This window comes from Tachyglossus aculeatus, chromosome 19, assembly GCF_015852505.1.
Source record: "Tachyglossus aculeatus isolate mTacAcu1 chromosome 19, mTacAcu1.pri, whole genome shotgun sequence".
Lineage (NCBI taxonomy): Eukaryota > Metazoa > Chordata > Mammalia > Monotremata > Tachyglossidae > Tachyglossus > Tachyglossus aculeatus.
In genome coordinates, this window is record NC_052084.1 from 28,927,551 (window position 1) to 28,948,003 (window position 20,453).

At 44.4% G+C, this 20,453-nt stretch overlaps 1 protein-coding gene across 1 annotated transcript in view; it reads left to right on the forward strand.

Annotated features, from left to right (window-relative positions):
• Positions 1-20,453, forward strand: part of BCKDHB (branched chain keto acid dehydrogenase E1 subunit beta) — a 140,525-nt gene that overhangs the window by 18,964 nt on the left and 101,108 nt on the right. The window contains exons 4-7 of the mRNA XM_038761083.1: positions 120-253; positions 1,518-1,673; positions 2,995-3,103; positions 18,185-18,282. Coding sequence (XP_038617011.1) covers positions 120-253; positions 1,518-1,673; positions 2,995-3,103; positions 18,185-18,282 — 497 coding nt within the window. The remainder of the gene's footprint in view (positions 1-119; positions 254-1,517; positions 1,674-2,994; positions 3,104-18,184; positions 18,283-20,453) is intronic.

A 20,453-nucleotide genomic window follows, 5' to 3' on the forward strand; every position in this document is an offset into this window, starting at 1 on the left:
GTAGTTCTCTGCCCTCTAGGAGGGAGTCCTGGCAACTGAGTTGTTATATATTTGTAGTTCTTTTTAAATTCCAAAGCTGTACTGAGGATGTAGCATGAAGGTTTCCTTTGTCTTTGAAGGTAAAGACAGAGTCTTCAATACCCCATTGTGTGAACAAGGAATTGTCGGGTTTGGCATTGGAATCGCGGTCACCGGGGCTACTGCCATTGCGGAAATTCAGTTTGCCGATTACATCTTTCCAGCCTTTGATCAGGTAAAGGGGCATTCACCACGATGAACGTTTCTCGGAGTATGATGTTCATTCATTCATTCAATCAATTGTATTTATTGAGTGCTTACTGTGTGCAGAGCACTGTACCAAGCGCTTGGGAAGTACAAGTTGGCAACATCTAGAGACGGTCCCTACCCAACAGTGGGCTCACAGTCTAGAAGTAGACTGTTCATAAAGTAGTGTCTTCAAAGAGGATGGAGATTTAGTATTGTTAATGGTATTAAGGTACTTGTTAAGCGCTTACTATATGTCAAGCGCCCTTCTAAGCGCTGGAGTAGTTTCAGGTTAATCAGGCCGGACACAGTCCCCGTCCCTCATGGGGCTGACAGTAAAAGTAGGAAGGAGATCAAGCATCGAATCCCCATTTTACAGATGAGGAAACCGAGGCACGGGGAGGTGAAGTGACCTGCCCAGAGTCACACAGAACACCAGTGGAAGAGCTGGGATTAGAACCCAGTACTCAAACTCCCAGGCCCGGGCTCTTTCCACTAAACCACCCTGCTCCTTGTTTACACAGTAATGGGTTCCCACCGCACCCGTTTAATTCTACCAGGCAAATTCTTACTGTCGCCTTCTTCGGGAGGACATTGCTTTGCCTTTAGGAGAAGTTAGTTATCCTCGGCACTGTGGGGAAGGCCGTCAGGTAGCCAGTCGTATTTACTGAGCGCTTACTATGTGCAGAGCACTGGACTAAGTGCTTAGGAGAGTACAACACAACACTATCAAAGTCACAGTGCCTGCCCACAAATGTGCTTAATAATAATGATGGTATTTAAGTGCAAAGAATTGTTCTAAGCACTGGGGGGTGAGGAAACAAGGTGATCAGGTTGTTCCACTTGGGACTCACAGTCTTCATTCCCATTTTACAGATGAGGTAACTGAGGCACAGAGAAGTCAAGTGACTTGCCCAAAGTCACACGCGGAACCGGGATTAGAACCCATGACCTCTGACTCCCAACCTGGGCCCTTTCCACTGAGCCACGCTGCCTGTCTACAGATTACAGATTAGAGTGTGTTTGTACTCCCCCTCTAGACTGCAGACTCGTTGTGGGCAGGGAATATGTCTTTTTATGTTCCATTGTCCTCTCCCAAGTGCTTAGTACAGTGCGCTGCACATCGTAATCACTCAATCAACGCAATCGAATGAACAATTGAATGAATGTGCAGAGCGTACTGCTTCCTGTGGGGAAAATTGGTATGGAGCTTCTGTTCGGCGGATTTATTTCAGCGCAATTTCTTTTTCCAGATTGTCAACGAAGCGGCAAAATACCGTTATCGCTCCGGAGACCTTTTCAACTGTGGAAGTTTAACAATCAGAGCACCGTGGGGCTGTGTCGGTCATGGCGCTCTCTATCATTCTCAAAGCCCAGAAGCTTTTTTCGCCCACTGTCCGGGAATAAAGGTAATGGAATTAGACCCAATTCGGTTCCATCGTGCTTAATTTAGTGTCTCCCCAGCTAGATTGTGTCTACTTACTTTCTCTATTGTAATCTCCCAAACGCTTAGTACAATGCTTGACTCGATAAATGCCACTCTGATGGATTGATTGACTGCTAGTAATATTATTAATAATAATTGTGGTATTTGTTAAGCGCTTACTCTGTGTCATGCACCGTACTAAGCGCTGGGGTGGACACAGGCGAATTGGGTTGGATGCAGTCCCTGTCCTACGTGGGGTTCACAGCCTCAATCCCCATTTTACAGATGAGGTAACTGAATAATAATAATAGTTATGGTATTTGTTAAGTGCTTACTGTGTGCTGAGCACTGTTCTTAAGCGCTGGGGTAGTTACAAGGTAATCAGGTTGTCCCATGTGGGGCTCACAGTCTTCATCCCCATTTAACAGATGAGGTCACTGAGGCCCAGAGAAGTGAAGTGACTCACCCAAGGTCACACAGCAGGCTAGTGGTGGTGCCATACTTGGTCAGCCACATGTGCTGTAATCTGTAAGAAGGGGCTCTTTTTAAAAAATGGTGTTTTTTAGAACCCAGGTTTCCTGCCTTTGCTCTTTCCACTGTCATACTGCTTCCACATTTCTTTTTCTTATTGTATTTAAGTGCTCACTATGTGCACTGTACTATATAATAATGATGGCATTTATTAAGCGCTTACTACGTGCAAAGCACTGTTCTAAGCGCAGGGGAGGTTACAAGGTGATCAGGTTGTCCCACGGGGGGGCTCACAGTCTTCATCCCCATTTTACAGATGAGAGAACTGAGGCCCAGAGAAGTGAAGTGACTTGCCCAAAGTCACACAGCCGACAAGTGGCGGAGCCAGGATTTGAACCCATGACCTCTGACTCCAAAGCCCGTTCTGTTTCCACTGAGCCACGCTGCTAGGATAGATACAAAATAAGCAGATTGGGCACTTTTGGCATTAGACGGATGAGATACCTGAGGCACAGAGGAGTGAAACCCCTATGAGACACATTACGAGACTGTAAGCTACACTATGTTCCCCCTAGACTAAATTTGTTTTGGGCAGGGAAGGTGCCTGCTAATTCTGTTGTATTGGACTCTCCCCAGGGATTAGTCCAGTGCTCTGCACATAGTAAGCGCTCAGTAAACGTGATTGATTGAGAGATCTAGGTTGGACCGGTGCATAGTATAGTCTAAATACTCTCCACCCCCACCGGTTAAAAATTCCCATTCCTACATCCTGACAGTCAAAGGCGAATTTAAATAAAAATTCCAAGTATCTTAATGTTTTCAATTTCTTCTAGGTGGTAGTGCCAAGAAGCCCTCTTCAAGCCAAGGGACTGCTTCTGTCTTGTATCGAAGATAAGAACCCCTGCATATTTTTCGAACCTAAAATACTCTACAGAGCCGCAGGTACACTTTGCTTTCCATTTTCTCGTCTCGTCAGTGCAATACCTACGGTCCTGTGTGTGTGTGTACGTAATTTGTTGTCACAGACCCCTGTCTTAATTTTGGGAACGCATTTCTGGTAAATTCTGATTCTGCAGGGGCCTGAGCTATTTTAGGGGTGGGAGAAATAGGGTTGGGTTTTCTGACGCCCTGTCTCCCCACCCCGTTCCTTCCTTTTATTTGTTAAGCTCTTCATATGTGCAGGCACTGTATGAAGCACTAACATAGGTATAAGCTAATCCGTTTGGACACAGTCCTTTCCGAAAAGGGGTTCGCAGTCTTAGGACCCCCTTTCTAGGCTGTGAGCCCATTATTGGGTAGGGATTGTCTCTATCTGTTTCCAAATTGTACTTTCCAAGTGCTTAGTACAGTGCTCTGCAAAGCGCCTAATAAATGCGATTGAATGAATGAATGAATTTTACAGATGAAGTGACTGAAGCTAATCAGGTTGGACACCTTCCATGTCCCACGTGGCCTTGAAGTCATGCAGATCTGGGTTCTAATTCCGGCTCTGCCACTTGTCTGCTTTGTGACCTTGGACAAGTCACTTAACCTCTTGGGTTCCATGCAGAATGAGGACTAAGATTGTGAACGCCGTGTGGGACATGGACTGAGTCCAGCCTGATTAACTTGTAACTTGTATCTACCCAAGTGCTTAGTACAGTGCCTGGCACATAGTAAGTGCTTAACAAATACCGTGAAAAATAAGTGACTGATTTTAAAGTTGATCAGAGGACGATGCCTTTAATTTGAAATACTGTCAAGTTTCTAAGAGATTTGTTTATGAGACAGACAGAATGCAGAGAGATAATATTCCCCTCTCTGAGCCTGGAAATTAAGAAGCAGTGATGCGCAAGAAGTGGTTAATAAAAGATTTTCTTGTTATCAATCAGCATTATTTATTGAACGCTTTATACAGAGCACTGTACTAAGCACTTGGGGAAGTACTATACAAGTTGTTAGACACGCTTCCAGCCCACAATGAGCTTACATTCTAGAGGGGAAGATGGGCATTAATGTAAGTAAATAAGTAAATTAATTATATGAACATAAGGTTTTACGGGGCCGAGGGTGGGGTGAATAAAAGGTACAAATCTAAGTTCAAGGGTGACAGAGGAGGGAATGGAAGTGGGGGAAATGAGGACTTACTTGGGGACGGCCTCTTAGATGTGATTTTAATATGGCTTTAAAGGTGGGGAGACTGGTGGTCTCTTGGATGTGTAGGGAAAGGGGGTTTCCAGACCAGAGGGAATGACACGCAAATTTGTGAAGCGTTCCACATTTTTCTATTTATTTATTTATCTTACTTGTACATATCTATTCTATTTATTTTATTTTGTTAGTATGTTTGGTTTTGTTCTCTGTCTCGCCCTTCTAGACTGTGAGCCCACTGTTGGGTAGGGACTGTCTCTATGTGTTGCCAACTTGTACTTCCCAAGCGCTTAGTACAGTGCTCTGCACACAGTAAGCGCTCAATAAATACGATTGATTGATTGATTGATTGATACGGGAGAGGGTTTGACGGGGAGAGAGATGAGATCAAGGTACAATAGATAAGTTGGCAGTAGAGAAACATAGTATGTGGACCGAGTCATCAGCAATCTATTTTTCAGCAAAGAGTAAGGTTTTAAGAAGCAGAGTTTCATGTTACGAAGAAAAACGGGGAGCGATCTGTAATGTTTTAAGAACCAAAGGGGCATTTGGAAGTTGGATTGGGCACTTAGGTTAAAGCATTTTTGCGTCTCTAGAATTTATTTTTATTTTGAAAACGATTCAGGTTGAAGGACTAGACTGCTTTGAGTGGGTATTTAGTGGTCTTTGGAGACCGGAAATGGAATTCAATTTACATTCGTTTAATAGTTTATAATTACGGAAGTGCCTTTTGAAAGTATTTGTCTTGTTAACAGTGAGGAAGATGTGTTCTCATAGGAATACGGAAGAAAAATACCACTGAAACATGGAGGAGCTTTGTTTCAGCAGTTTCTTCAACTCGGGTGAAAATGATTTTTTTAATCGTATTTGTTAAACACTTACTACGTGCCTGCCACTGTACTAAACCCTGGGGTAGATACAAGCTAATCAGGTTGGACCCGTCCACGTCTCACGTGGGGCTCACAGTCTTAATCTCTCTTTTACAGACGAGGTCACTGAGGCCCAGAGAAGTCAAGTGACTTGCCCCAGGTCACACAGCAGACAAGTGACAGAGCTGTAATTCGACCCCAGGCAGATACTGGCTGGCTCTGATACTTGTCTGCTATGTGGCCTGGGGCAAGTTGCTTCACTTCTCTGTGCCTCAGTTCCCTCATCTGTAAAATGGGGATCGAGACTGTGAGCCCCATGTGGGACATGGATTGTGCCCGACCTGATTAACTTGAATCTATCTTCACTTGTATCCACCCCACTGCTTAGTACATTGTCTGGCCCATAGCGTGCGCTTAACAAATGTCATTATTATCATTACCATTGTCTATCCCAGCGCTTAGTAACATGCCTGGCACATAGTAAGCGCTTAATAAATACTACAATCATTATTATTATTCAGCCTCATGGAAAATAAAGGTTTTCCTTTAGGTTTTCTACATTTAGTTTCATACATGGGAAGTGTATTTCACACACTGGGGAGGAGGTAGGTGGCGGAGGAAGTTGGGTCTGGTCACTCGTCATGGGGTTAGTGGGTGGAAGGAAGAGCAGACCTGAGGACAAGGCCTTGCCAATGACTCAAATCTCTCCGTGGAGGACAATCAATCAGTCAATCAATCATATTTATCGAGCGCTTACTGTGTGTAGAGCACTGTACTAAGCGCTTGGGAAGTACAAGTTGGCAACATGTAGAGATGGTCCCTACCCAACATTTCAGAGCCTCAGTATTTTCCAGCTTCTCAAAGGGAAAACTGGTGCATTAGGCAGAGTGATAGAACAGATGAGTATGTCAGACTCATTGTAGCTGAAGCAATTTATTAGTGTCTCGGTCCTTTGACGTAGGCTGGTATCTTGAGATTGTTTAAGTTTTTTTTTAAAAGAAGTTAGACAAGGGAGGTTTTCTTTGGATAGTATTTCTCTAAGCGATGTTTGTGGGAAGTTAACAGTAGACTATTCAGCATTAAAAAGACAATGCTGCTCTCTTGGTCTTCAAATTCAGAAGCAGCCAAGAATCGCCGAGGGTTGCTTGGTAATTCTATTATTTTTCGTGTGAGCTTGTTGAAATTGCCACTTAACTTCTACCTAAATGTCAGAAGGATGTTTAGGAGCCCTAGAGGACAAGAACAGCTTGGTTTGACCAAAAAAAAAAAAAAAAAGCTACCTGTGTGTACTATGTCAAGAGTCCAGGGAGGAGAAAATGAGTCATTGAAGCGCTTTCAGATTTAGGTATCTCGTGGAGAAACTATTCTGATGTGTCTTTTGACCTTTTCAGTTTCATTTAATTGTACCCTATATGACATCAGAGATGTTGGAATAAATATGACTTTCATCAGTAGTTGTTATAGCAACAAAGCAGGTAAGACTAAAAGCCTTGTGTGGCTTTCTTTCTAGTGTTCAAATTACCATTCAGGCAGAGAGAGGGTATTAACAGACCGGCTTGAGGGTAGGGACGGAAGGTTCGTATAATGAAATTCGTAATATTTTCAGGATAAGGAAGACTGACCTTTTCCCGTGAGATGGTTTTAGCAAATTAGATTTACATTTTCAACATTTGATTTTCACTCTCGCACTTGGATAATGCACCCTTTATTCACTGCCTCCTCTGCCCCACAGCACTGATGTACATAACTGTAATTTATTTATTTCTGTTAATATCCGGCTCCCCCTCTAGACCGTAAGATTGTTGTTGGCAGGAAATGTGTCTACCAACTCTGTTAATGGTTTACTCTCCCAAGCGCTTAGTACACTCTGCACAAAGAAAGCGCTTAATAAATATGACTGATTAATTGTACTCAGAACAGTGAGGAAACAGGCACTGTATATTTTTCATTTCATTCATTCATTCACTCGTATTTAATTGAGCGCTCACTGTGTGCAGAGCACCGTACTAAGTGCTTGGGAAGTACAAGTCGGCAACATATAGAGATGGTTCCTACCCAACAACGGGCTCACAGTCTAGAAGGGGGAGACAGACAGCAAGACAAAACATGTGGACTGATCCCCCTCCTTCCTCTCCCCCTCCTCCTCCTCTCCATCCCCCACCTCCTTACCTCCTTCCCTTCCCCACAGCACCTGTATATATGTATATATGTTTGTACGTATTTATTACTCTATTTATTTTACTTGTACGTATCTATTCTATTTATTTTATTTTGTTAATGTGTTTGGTTTTGTTCTCTCTCTCCCCCTTCTAGACTGTGAGCCCACTGTTGGGTAGGGACCATCTCTAGATGTTGCCAACTTGTACTTCCCAAGCGCTTAGCACAGTGCTGTGCACACAGTAAGCGCTCAGTAAATATGATTGATTGATTGATGTGGACAGGTGTCAAGTCGACAGAGCAAATAGAATTAAAGCTAGATGCACATCATTAACAAAATTAATAGAATAGTATATATGTACAAGTAAAATAAATAGAGTAATAAATCTGTACAAGCATATACAGGTGCTGTGAGGAGGGGAAGGAGGTAGGGTGGGGGAGATGGGGAGCGGGAGAGGAAGGAGGGGGCTCAGTCTGGGAAGGCCTCCTGGAGGAGGTGAGCTCTCAGTAGGGCTTTGAAGGGAGGAAGAGAGCTAGCTTGGCGGATGTGCGGAGGGAGGGCATTCCGGGCCAAGGGGAGGACGTGGGCCGGGGGTCGATGGCGGGACAGGTGAGAATGAGGCCCGGTGAGGAGGTTAGCGGCAGAGGAGCGGAAGGTGCGGGCTGGGCTGTAGAAGGAGAGAAGGGAGGTGAGGTAGGAGGGGGCGAGGTGATGGACAGCCTTGAAGCCCAGGCTGAGGAGTTTCTGCCTGATGCGCAGATTGATTGGTAGCCACTGGAGATTTTTGAGGAGGGGAGTAACATGCCCAGAGCGTTTCTGCACAAAGATGATCCGGGCAGCAGCGTGAAGTATAGACTGAAGTGATTTAGGCAGTTAACATCCACGAAAATAGTAAATCTCATCCCAGGGGCTCATATACGGAGTTCCTTAAATAAGCAGGCAGTATGGAGTGGTCAAGGATTTCATTCATTCATTCATTCATTCAGTCGTATTTATTGAGCACTTACTGTGTGCAGAGCACCGTACTAAGCGCTTGGGTAGTACAAGTTTGCAACATAGGGACAGTCCCTACCCAACAGCGGGCTCACAGTCTTCATCCCCATTTTCCAGATGAGGGAACTGAGGGCCAGAGAAGTGAAGTGACTTGCCCAAAGTCACACAGCTGACAATTGGCGGAGCAGGGATTAGAACCCATGACCTCTGACTCCAAAGCCCGGGCTCTTTCCACGGAGCCACGCTGCTTCTCTAGCACTTAACAAATGCTATTATTATTATTATTATTATTATCGTTGTTGTTATTATTATTATTCCTTTAATTCTTTGAGCTCCCACAGTTGTGAGCAATGACAGCGGCCAGTAGGGAGCATCAGAAGCTTAGCAAAGATTCTGGGTTTTGCAGTAGAGACAGTAGCGATCTTAAGGAGACTTTCTTCTGTTGCTATGTGCAGGAACTGTGTGTGTGTGTGTTTGTGTGTATTTGTGTGCGTGCAACAGCTGGTGTTTGTTCCCTGAAGGAAGGTGTCACTTTCTCTCAGTCATCAGCCCATGATGGAGGCATTTGTTTTGACCTCCCCCCGACGAAAGATAAAGAGAAAAAGGAACCTTACAACACTGAAATTGAACCTTTCAGTCTTTAATAACCAGAATGTCTTTAAATCTGGTGGAAAGTGGGCAGACCGAAGGGCCGTATAGTCTAATGCTTCTCCACCCCTGACCTGTCTCGGCAGTCTCGCATTTCTTAGTGCTTGGCACATAGTAAGCGCTTAATAATAATAATGGCATTTATTAAGCACTTACTATGTGCAAAGCACTGTTCTAAGCGCTGGGGCGGATACCAGGTGATCAGGTTGTCCCTCGGGGGGGCTCACAGTCTTAATCCCCATTTTACTGAAGCAGCGTGGCTCAGTGGAAAGAGCCCGGGCTTTGGAGTCAGAGGTCATGGGTTCGAATCCCAGATCCGCCAACTGTCAGCTGTGTGACTTTGGGCAAGCCACTTAACTTCTCTGGGCCTCAGTTACCTCATCTGGAAAATGGGGATTCAGACTGTGAGCCCCCCGTGGGACAACCTGATCACCTTGTAACCTCCCCAGCACTTAGAACAGTGCCTTGCACATAGTAAGCGCTTAGCAAATACCATTATTATTATTATTATCATTATTATTATTATTTATTATAGGGAACTGTGGCCAGAGAAGTGAAGTGACTTGCCCAAAGTCACACAGCTGACAGTTGGCGGATCCAGGATTTGAACCCATGACCTGGGACTCCAAAGCCCGGGCTCTTTCCACTGAGCCACGCTGCATCTCTAGCAAATACCAAATACCATAACAAATAACAAATACCATAATTCTTATTTAGGGCATCTCTACTTGGATGTCCCGCCGAGGCCTCGAACTAAACGTAGCCAAAACGTAACTCCTTTATCTTCTCTAGACTGTAAGCTCGTCTCTAGACTGTCAGCTCATTGAGGGCAGGGAACGTGAAGCTAATTCTACGGCGTTGTAGTCGGTCAATCAGCCAGTCACTCGTATTTATTGAGCGCTTACCGTGTGCAGAGCACTTTCCTGAGCAGTTGGGAGAGTTCAGTATAACAATAAACAGACACATTCCCTGCCCACAACGAGTTCACAGTCTAGAGGGGAGATAGACTTTAATACTCAAATCCCATCCAAATCCTGTCTAATCAATCAATTAGTATCGAAACACTTACTATGCTCAATCAATCAATCGTATTTATTGAGCTCTTACTGTGTGCAGAGCACTGTACTAAGCGCTCAGAGCACTGTACTAAGGGCTTGGGAGAGGACAGTGCATATGTACTGTTCAGATTAGCTTTTATGTACCCCAGCGTTTAGTACAGTGCTTAGAGGTTAGTGCAGAGAGGTTTAGAAATGAATATTCTAATGCTGTTAAAGTTTGGGAAGCCAGAAATACGTTCTTGGGCTTTTCAGTTTGTTAATTTATGGGTGAAATGAAACAGAAGAGACACATAAGCCATAAAACCCCGAGAAACAGGTGAGTCATCGCTGAATTTTACTCTTCATTTTCCATATCTTTCCCTTTTGACCCAGTGTCCCGTGAGGGAAGTCAGGATGCAGTGAGTAATGCGAACAGTGAACAGTATGAAGGAGGAGAAAGGGGGGGTTGAGTACAGTCACTGCTCCCTGGGAATCTTATTTTATTTTGAAAAATCTGGGATTGAAATTGGTGCACCCTGCACAGGTGTCGGCTCTCGTGTCTAGTCTGTAAGCTCGTTGTGGGCAGGGAATAATAATGATAATCATAATGGCATTTGTTAAGCGCTTACTATGTGCAAAGCACTGTTCTAAGCGCTGGGGAGGATACAAGGTGATCAGGTTGTCCCATGGTGGGGCTCACGGTCTTAATCCCCATTTTGCAGATGAGGGAACTGAGACTCAGAGAAGTGAAGTGACCTGCTCAAGGTCACACAGCAGGCATGTGGCAGAGCCAGGATTAGAACCCATGACCTCTGACTCCCAATAATAATAATAATAATGGCATTTATTAAGTGCTTACTATGTGCAAAGCACTGTTCTAAGCACTGGGGAGGTTACAAGGTGATCTGGTTGTCCCACGGGGGCTCACAGTCTTCATCCCCATTTTACAGATGAGGTAACTGAGGCTCAGAGAAGTGAAGTGACTTGCCCAAAGTCACACAGCTGACAAGTGGTGGGGCCGGGATTTGAACCCATGACCTCTGACTCCAAAGCCCGGGCTCTTTCCACTGAGCCACGCTGCTTCTCTAATTCTAGCACCACCACTTCTTTTGTTTTAACTGGTATTTGTTAAGCTAGACTGTGAGCCCACTGTTGGGTAGGGACCGTCTCTATATGTTGCCAACTTGTACTTCCCAAGCGCGTAGCACAGTGCTCTGCACACAGTAAAGCGCTCAATAAATACGATTGATTGATTAAGCGCTTACTTTGTGGCAGGCACTGTACTATGTTCTGAGGTAGATTGAAGCTAATCAGATTGGACACAGTCCCTGTGCCATATAGAGCTCACACTCTAAATTCCTGTTTGACAGATGAGGTAACTGAGGTACAGAGAAGTTAAGAAACAAAGTCACACAGCAGGAAAGTGGGGGAGCTGGGATTAGAACCCAGGCCCTCTGATTCCCAGGCATTACTGTACATATCTATTCTATTTATTTTATTTTGTTAGTATGTTTGGTTTTGTTCTCCGTCTCCCCCTTCTAGACTGTGAGCCCACTGTTGGGTAGGGACTGTCTCTATATGTTGCCAACTTGTACTTCCCAAGCGCTTAGTACAGTGCTCTGCACACAGTAAGTGCTCAATAAATACAATTGATTGGTTGATTATTTTCCCACTGGGCCACGCTGCTTCTCACCTCTTGCCTGCTGTGGGACCTCGGACAAGTTTCTTAACATCTCTGCCTCAGTTTCCTCATCTGCCAAAAGGGGATTAAATACCTGTTCTCCCTTCTACTTGGTCCGTGAGTGGGGCAGGGACTGTGTCTGACCGGATTAACTGGCATTCTCAATCGTATTTATTGAGCGCTTACTGTGTGCAGAACAACTTGTACTTGGGAGGTGCAAGTTGTCGACATCTAGAGACGGTCCCTACCCCACAGCGGGCTCACAGTCTAGAAAGGGGAGACGGACAACAAAACCAAACATATTACGGCTGGAACCGCTTCGTCTGCGACTGCTCCGGCTCGGGCTACTTGGGAAGGGCCTGTGAGAGAGGTAGGTCCCTCCCCGGGCCCACTCCGATGGCCGGAGGAGACGGGGTAGCCCGCTGACTCCCCCCCGGACACTTCCCTCGGGGCCGGGTACACTCTGAGCGCTCAGCAAATACCACCGACGGGGTCTGGCTTCTCGCCTCTCCCAGAAGATCATCAACTCCCTGAGGGCGGGGACGAAGTGTCCGGCGCACGCAGTGGGAGCTCAGTAAATCATCATCATCATCATCAATCGTATTTATTGAGCGCTTACTGTGTGCAGAGTACTGGACTAAGCGCTTGGGAAGTACAAATTGGCAACATATAGAGACAGTCCCTACCCAACAGTGGGCTCACAGTCTAAAAGGGGGAGACAAAACCAAACATACTAACAAAATAAAATAAAGAGAATAGATATGTACAAGTAAAATGAATAAATATAATGCTAATAAATTACTGATAAAATAATCCATGAATGAATACAGTAACAGCGTGAAGCACAATGGATATCTAAGTATTTTAAACCAAATTTTAAATGTTACTGTAATTGTGATTTTCCTAAGTACTTGAACAACCTAGAACAAGTTTAGGAAAACTTTTTGGAGCACAAATCTTAACCCAGTGTGACCGAGGGCACATAATGCTAATTCCTTTGAGTCCTATAACGGTATCCATAAGAATTTAATTTAGTTTTACACGACAGAACAGCGTAAGACAAAAATTGTGTTTCTGCTAACGTTAGGTCCATTAGGGAACCTAACTTCCACAGCTGGGAAGTATAAACCCTATTTCACCACTGCTGGGGTCTAGCCTCTTGTCTTATGCTGCCGAATCGTCTCCGACCCACAGCATGGACAAGACTGTGAGCCTGCTGTTGAGTAGGGACTGTCTCTATATGTTACCAACCTGTACTTCCCAAGCGCTTAGTACAGTGCTCTGAACACAGTAAGCGCTCAGTAAATCCGATTGAATGAATGAATGAATATTAACACAGTTTATCACAGTGGTTGCCACCCAATAAATGCTTAATACATACTATCATCGTTATTCATCAATCTTTAGAGTGAAGTGAGTCAGACCAGAACGAAAGCCCCGACTACTAATGTTCGTTGGAAATCTTGGCTGCACTTGAGAGTCTGCTCTGGGATATCAGTTTCTGTCAAAGAAAATGGAGTGTAAGGAATGCCTCCGTTGCACATCTGTTCTCTTGCCGTTGAAAGCATGAGTTGTAAATTTGAGCCTTCTCCTTCCAACACTGACCACAGTACAAAGGTAGGCCAGAGATGGCCCTTTCATTTTTAATAGTCCAAGGGAAGTGTTATCCAAACCCAAATCATCGTCCTGTGGTTCAAATAGCCAATATTTCATTTTTTTCCCTCCACCAAGGGCCGTTTTTGATGTTTCTTCACTGGGCCACGTCTTCATTTGATTTCGCAGCCGTCGCTAAATTTTCACTTGAAATTATTCTTCCCTCAGGTGATGATAATCTGAGTGAAATGTGATTTTTTTGTAAAGATGTTCCCCCAAAAGTATCTGTCGAGGAACGTAGCCATTAAAGACACTGAAAGTAGATAAACATAAGGAATACATGGAAAGAGTCCTGAATAGAAGACTCAGTCAGTCAGTGGTGTTTATTGAGCGCATTCTGTGAGCAGAACTCTTCTTCTCTCTTCAAGTGCTTAGTACAGTGCTCTGCACACAGTAAGTGCTCAATAAATGTGATTGATTGATTGATTCTCTACACAGAGCCCTATGTTGAGGAAAACTCGATTTCCAGTAATGTCCCTTGACTTGACCAACACACCATGCAGGCTCACAGTTTTTTCCAACTTCGCATCATGCCCTCTCCAGACAGACCAGCGCTGTCGAAAGAACGTTCCCTAATTCCCTAACAGCACTGTATCCAAAAGCCACCGTGAGACAGAACATCATGGAAGGACTGTCTTTTTTTTAAAAAATGGTATTTTTTTGGTTTAAACCAAATGGTGTTTGGTTTAAACACTGTTCTAAGTGCTGGGGTAGTTACAAGATAATCAGGTTGACTGCAGCCTGCGTTCCACATGAGGCTGAATCCTCAGTTTACAGATGAGGTAACTGAGGCACAGAGAAGCTAGGTGACTTGCCCAAGGTCACACAGCAGACAAGTAGAGCTGGGATTAGAACCCAGGTCCTTCTGACTCCCAGCCCTGTGCTCTGACCATTAGGCGACACTGCTTCTCATGCTGCTACATTAAGTTACTTGGGTATCATCTCACCTTTTAGCAAGTAATAACCAAAAGGCGGTCATTTATTTATTCTTACAAGGAACTCCTGTCCATTTGTTTCTGTTTTATCTCCGACTAGCAAAGTCAGGAAAACAACTGGACAATTCAGTGTGTGAAAACGTTGATAAAACTATTTATTAATTAGATGTTGAGGCACTATATGTCTCTGGAGTCTTTAAAATAGGAAACTTGTGGGTTTTATTGATTTGTCTCATTCTTCAGCAGTGCCCAAAGTGGAGAGAAAAAACTTGCCCTTACAGTAGATTAGTGCCACGACTCTTATAATAATAATAATAATAATGGCATTTGTTAAGCACTTACTATGTGCAAAGCACTGTTCTAAGCGGTGGGGGGATATAACATGATCAGGTTGTCCCACGTGGGGCTCACAGTCAATCCCCATTTACAGATGAGGTGACTGAGGCTCAGAGAAGTTAAGTGACTTGCCCAAGGTCACACAGCAGACATGTGGCAGAGCCGGGATTCGAACCCATGACCTCTGACTCCAAAGCCTGGGCTCTTTCCACTGAGCCACGCTGCTTCTCTTATGAATTTCAAACGACGGAGCACTGATGAAGTTCATTGAAAGAAAAAAATGAGTCGTTATTTTCCCGAAGGCGTTTTCTAAAGGAGTGATTAAAGGACTAAATCGGAAAGGAGTTGGTTGAAATTTCTGAGTGACCTGAGAATCCGGTTTGGAGTTGGATTTAGTTCTTCCCGGTAGGCAGGGATGTGTCAAGTGTATATAGAGTTATCTCCTGACGATAGTAGCAGCAGTATATGTTGCCAACTTGTACTGCCCAAGCGCTTAGTACAGTGCTCTTCACACAGTAAGCGCTCAATAAATATGATTGATGATGATGATGATAATAGAAGAAGCAGCGATCGTAGTAGTAGTGGCAACAGTAGTAGACGTAGCAGCAGAAGTATTGGGAAGAAATACTAGACTGTGAGACTAGACTAGACTGTGAGCCCTTCTAGACCATGAGCCCGCCGTTGGGCAGGGACCGTCTCTACATGTTGCCAACTTGGACTTCCCAAGCGCTTAGTACAGTGCTGTGCACACAGGAAGCGCTCAATAACTATGATTGAATGAATGAATGAAATGTGCCAAGCTACTGCTTGCGAAGAACTGAGGTGAAACCTGAATAACGTCACACAGCAGGGTGAGAAGCAATGTTGCGTAGTAGCAGCTGTAATATAAATCAATCAATCGTATTTATGGAGCGCTTACTGTGTGCAGAGCACTGTACTAAGCGCTTGGGAAGTACAAGTTGGCAACATATAGAGACAGTCCCTACCCAACAGTGGGCTCACAGTCTAAAAGGGGGAAACAGAGAACAAAACCAAACATACTAACAAAATAAAATAAATAGAATAAAAGTAACAGTAGTAGTAGCAGCAGTAGAAAAAGCATGGCTTAGGGAAGCAACTTAGCCTAATGGAAAGAGCAGAGGCCCGGGGGTCAGAGGACCAATCAATCAATCAATCAATCGTATTTATTGAGCGCTTTACTGTGTGCAGAGCACTGTACTGAGCGCTTGGGAAGTACAAGTTGGAAACATATAGAGACGGTCCCTACCCAACAGTAGGCTCACAGTCTAGAAGACCAGGGTTCCAATCCACCACATACCTGCCATGTGACCTTGGACAAGTCACTTCACTTCTCTGTGCATCTGTCTCCTCATCTGCAAAATGGGGATTCAATCCTGTTTTTTTTTATGGCATTTATTAAGCTCTTACTATGTCTCGAATACTGTTCTAAGTAGTAATAATAATAATAATGATGGCATTTATTAAGCGCTTACTATGTGCAAAGCACTGTTCTAAGTGCTGGGGGGATACAAGGTGATCAGGTTGTCCCACAGGGGGCACACAGTCAACCCCCATTTTACAGATGAGGTAACTGAGGCCCAGAGAAGTTAAGTGACTTGCCCAAGGTAACGCAGCTGACAATTGGCAGAGCCGGGATTTGAACCCACGACCACTGACTCCAAAGCCCGGGCTCTTTCCACTGAGCCACGAGTTCTGTTCTCCTTCCTCTTAGACTGTGAGCCCCACATGGGACCTGATTATCATGTATCTGCCCCAGGGCTCAGTACGGTGCTTGGCACATAATGAGCACTCAACAAATACCACAATTATTATTATTATCAATAATGGAGAAGCAGCATGGCTCAGTGGAAAGAGCACAGGCTTTGGAGTCAGAGGTCATGGGTTCAAATCCCAGCCCTGCCAATTGTCAGCTGTGTGACTTTGGGCAAGTCACTTAACTTTTCTGTGCCTCAGTTAACTAATCGGTAAAATGGGGATGAAGACTGTGAGCCCCACATGGGACAACCTGATCACCTTGTATGCTCCCCAGCGCTTAGAACAGTGCTTGGCACATAGTAAGCACTTAACAAATACCATCATTATTATTAATAGTTGTATTTGTACTACTGCTGCTATTATTATCATTATCAATACTAGCAGCGGTAGTAGAAGTAGCAGCAACAGCAGCACTTATTAAATCCCCGGTTGGCGACTGAGTTGGTGGGAAAGCAGCATGGGTCAGTGGTAAGACCACGGACTTGGGAATCAGAGGACGTGGGTTTTAATCCCGGCTCTGCTACTTGTCTGCCGTGTGACCTTGGGCAAGTCACTTCACTTCTCTGTGCCTCAGTTCCCTCATCTGTAAAATGGAGATTAAGACTGGGAGCCCCATGTGGGACAGGGACTGTGACCAACCTGATTATCTTGTATCTACCCCCGTGCTTAGAACAGAGCTTGGCACATAGTAAGGGCTTACCAAATACCATAGTTGTTATTATTACCAGAGACTTGGGAAGCACAGCCCCTACCTATAAGAGGCTTACACTCTAATAAGGGAGAAAACCATAAAAATATTTTGAGTGGTCAAAATGAGTAGCCGAGCACAAATGAGTGCTACAGATAGCACCAATCAATCATATTTCTTCGGCGCTTACCGTGTGCAGAGGACCAGACTAAGCATTTGGGAGAGTACAATATAATAATATAACAGACACATTCGCTTTCCACAATGACTATACAGTCTGGAGACTAGAACCCATGTCCTCTGATTCCCAGGGCTGAGCTCTTTCCACAAGGGCATGTTATTCTCCCTGTCAAAGATCAGTGGATTTTTGGGAGACCAGGAAACAGGTCAGTGTCCGGAAAGAGATCTAACCCAGGTAAAGCAGATTTAAAAAAAAAAAAACCTCTCAGTCACACGCTCTTCTTACATTCTCCCCAACCCTCACCCGAGGCCCGTTGGATCCTTCTCAGCATTTCTCGTTCCTGAGGCCTCTTTTCCTGGCAGAAGGTGATCACTCCTTCCATGACTTGGTTTCTGACCTTCAACCTTTTCCCCGCTTCACTGCCTTCATTGGCAGTTTGAGGGGGACATCCCGAAAGTGCTCCTCCCTTCCCCGCCAGATGATTCCTCCTCCTCATGGCCCAGGTCGATTGCTTCAATCCTTTATCCCTCTGAGGACTTCAGGGTTGGCTTTGGAAGAGTCTGCAGTTCATGGGTGTTGAACTACTCTTGGAAGTTTTAGTCAGCATGGCGGTTGGCCCCGGTATCCCTGGCTGCAGATTCTGGGCCTTGGCTGACAACTTGGCTGCCGGCGTGATTTATTCCGATAGGATTTCGGCGTATCAGTCAACGCTCGATGATAAACTCTTGATTGCCGTCAAGAGTATTTTCCCTTCTGATACCTGGTAATAAATTGCGTTCTGGCTCTAATGAACTTATGGTATGCTTTCTCACTGAGTGGAAATAACTATTTCGTGTTCAGGTTGTGCTATTGTGAGGGTTTTCTGTTCTTACAGGGCAGACGTCACTGAGGGAGAAGCACCTAACCTTTGCTCGTTTCTCTCTATGTTTTTTTTCCAGTGGAACAAGTACCCATTGAACCGTTCTACATCCCTCTGTCTCAGGCTGAAGTGCTGCAAGAAGGAAGCGATGTCACTTTGGTCGCTTGGGGGACACAGGTCAGTGAGTCTTTAAGAAAAATAATAATAATAATGGTGATGGTAATTGTATTTGTTAAGCTCTTAAACACTGGTCAAGCGCTTAGTACAGTGCTCTGCACACATTAAGCACTCAATAAACACGATTGAATGAATGGTGCAGATAGAAGAAGGGAGATGGAGAGGAGGTATTGAATCCCCATATCACAGATGTGGAAACCGAGGCACTGAGACATTTAAGAGATTTGCCCAGGGTCATATAGCAAGCAAGTGGTGGAGCCCGGATTAGAACCCAGGTTTTCTGAATCCCAGGCCTGACTAGGCCACACTGCTTCCCTAAGGCATCTATGAAACATGGAGCATGCTGGAAGGAGATTTTTCAGGCCTGGCTCTTTATAGCACGGTGCATTGACACCAGCGCAGCGTGGCTTAGAGGAGAGAGCACGGGCTTGGGAGTCAGAGGATGTGGGTTCTAATCCCAGATCCGCCACTTGTCTGCTATGTAACCTCATAACTTCTCTGTGCCTCAGTTACCTCATCTGTAAAATAGGGATTAAGATTGTGAGCCCCATGTGGGACAACCTGATTACCAAAAACGGTGCTTGGCATATAGTAAGCACTTAACAAATACCATAATAGTAATTATTATTATTATTTTGGACAGTTATGATGGGCCTCTATACATCCCTCCTTACCCCAAAAGATGCTAGGAGGAATCATCATCATCACCAGTGGTATTTCTTGAGCACTTACTATGTGCAGAGCACTGTACTAAGGTCTTGGAAGAGTACAATATAACAAAGTTGGCAGACACATACCCTGCCCACAGTCAGTCAGTGAGTTTTTACTATGTGCAGAGCACTGTATGAATGCTTGGGAGAGTACAGTAGAGTAGACACGATCCCTACCCTCAAGTCACAGACTTTCAAAAAATTTGGCTTCAAAAATTTCTTTCCAAGAAAAAAAAAAAGGATCCATCTCATTGGAACGGATTCTTTCAGTTTTCCACAAGTGCTAGTAAACACTGTAGTTAGTTTCAATTAGCTTTTTATTAAAAGGAATTTCCTAATGAACTAATGGGCAGGGACAATATCTACTAATTTTCATGGCTTTTCTCCGGTCAGAGCCTAGGCAGGGTGTGTTCAATAAATAATTGTGGTGATAGTAACACTGAGGATATTCATTCTCATTTTGATCGAAGCCAAATACCTGGTCTCTATAGCCATTTTGCCGCCTGAGAACCTGACCTATAATCTTGACTCTTTGAGAGAGAAATGCTAAGGTTCTCTAATGTAGGATATGTGCCTCGAATATCCAAGACAATTAGAACAACTAGTGATAATTCTTTCTTATAGCTTTGTCCAATTTTTTTTTGTTCTCGTCATACGAGACAAGTTATTAAGCCGTAATGTTCGGTCTGGATGTCTTCATCGGTGAAAAATGGTTAAGATGACAAAGAACTTAAAATGGTTAATTCCCTCTGCCAAGGCAGGATGCCAGAAATGAAATAAATGTTCTTGTTGGAAAAGCAAATGTATGTAGCGGGGAAGTTTATTCTGCTGCAAATTAATTTAGAAAATCACTCCTTTGTTCCATTTCTGAACATTAATGGAGCAAGTGAGAGAAACTGCAAAGCTGAAAATCTTTTATGGTTCCTCCAAGGCTGGTCTAAGACCATATCAGCTGATCCCAAGTGGATTCCCTATGTGGATGGTTGCCTTGGCGCTTCAAAGCTGCTGCTAAGGAGACTTGGGCTCAGCTTTCTCTTCTTTCCTACCTTTTCCTCCAAAACCTAATCCCCCGCCCTCCTCCCCCCAGCCTCTTCCCTAACCTAATTTATTTTAATAGCCGTCTCCCTTGCCAGATTGTAAGATTCTGGAGGATGTGGATCATTTCTCCCAGCCCTGTTGTTCTCTTTCAAGCGCTTAGTACAGCGCTCTGTCCACCCGAAGTACTCAGTAAATGCCAGCGATCGATAGATTGATTGTTCAGGGCTGCTTCTTCCCTTCCCATTTTCCTTTCTCTGCCCACATGGAAGCTACTATTCCCCTTTCCTAAAGATCCTCTCTCTTTTTCATTCATTCATTCAATCGTATTTATTGAGCACTTACTGCGTACAGAGCACTGTACTAAGCACTTGGGAAGTACAAGTCGGCAACATACAGAGATGGTCCCTACCCAACAATGGGAAG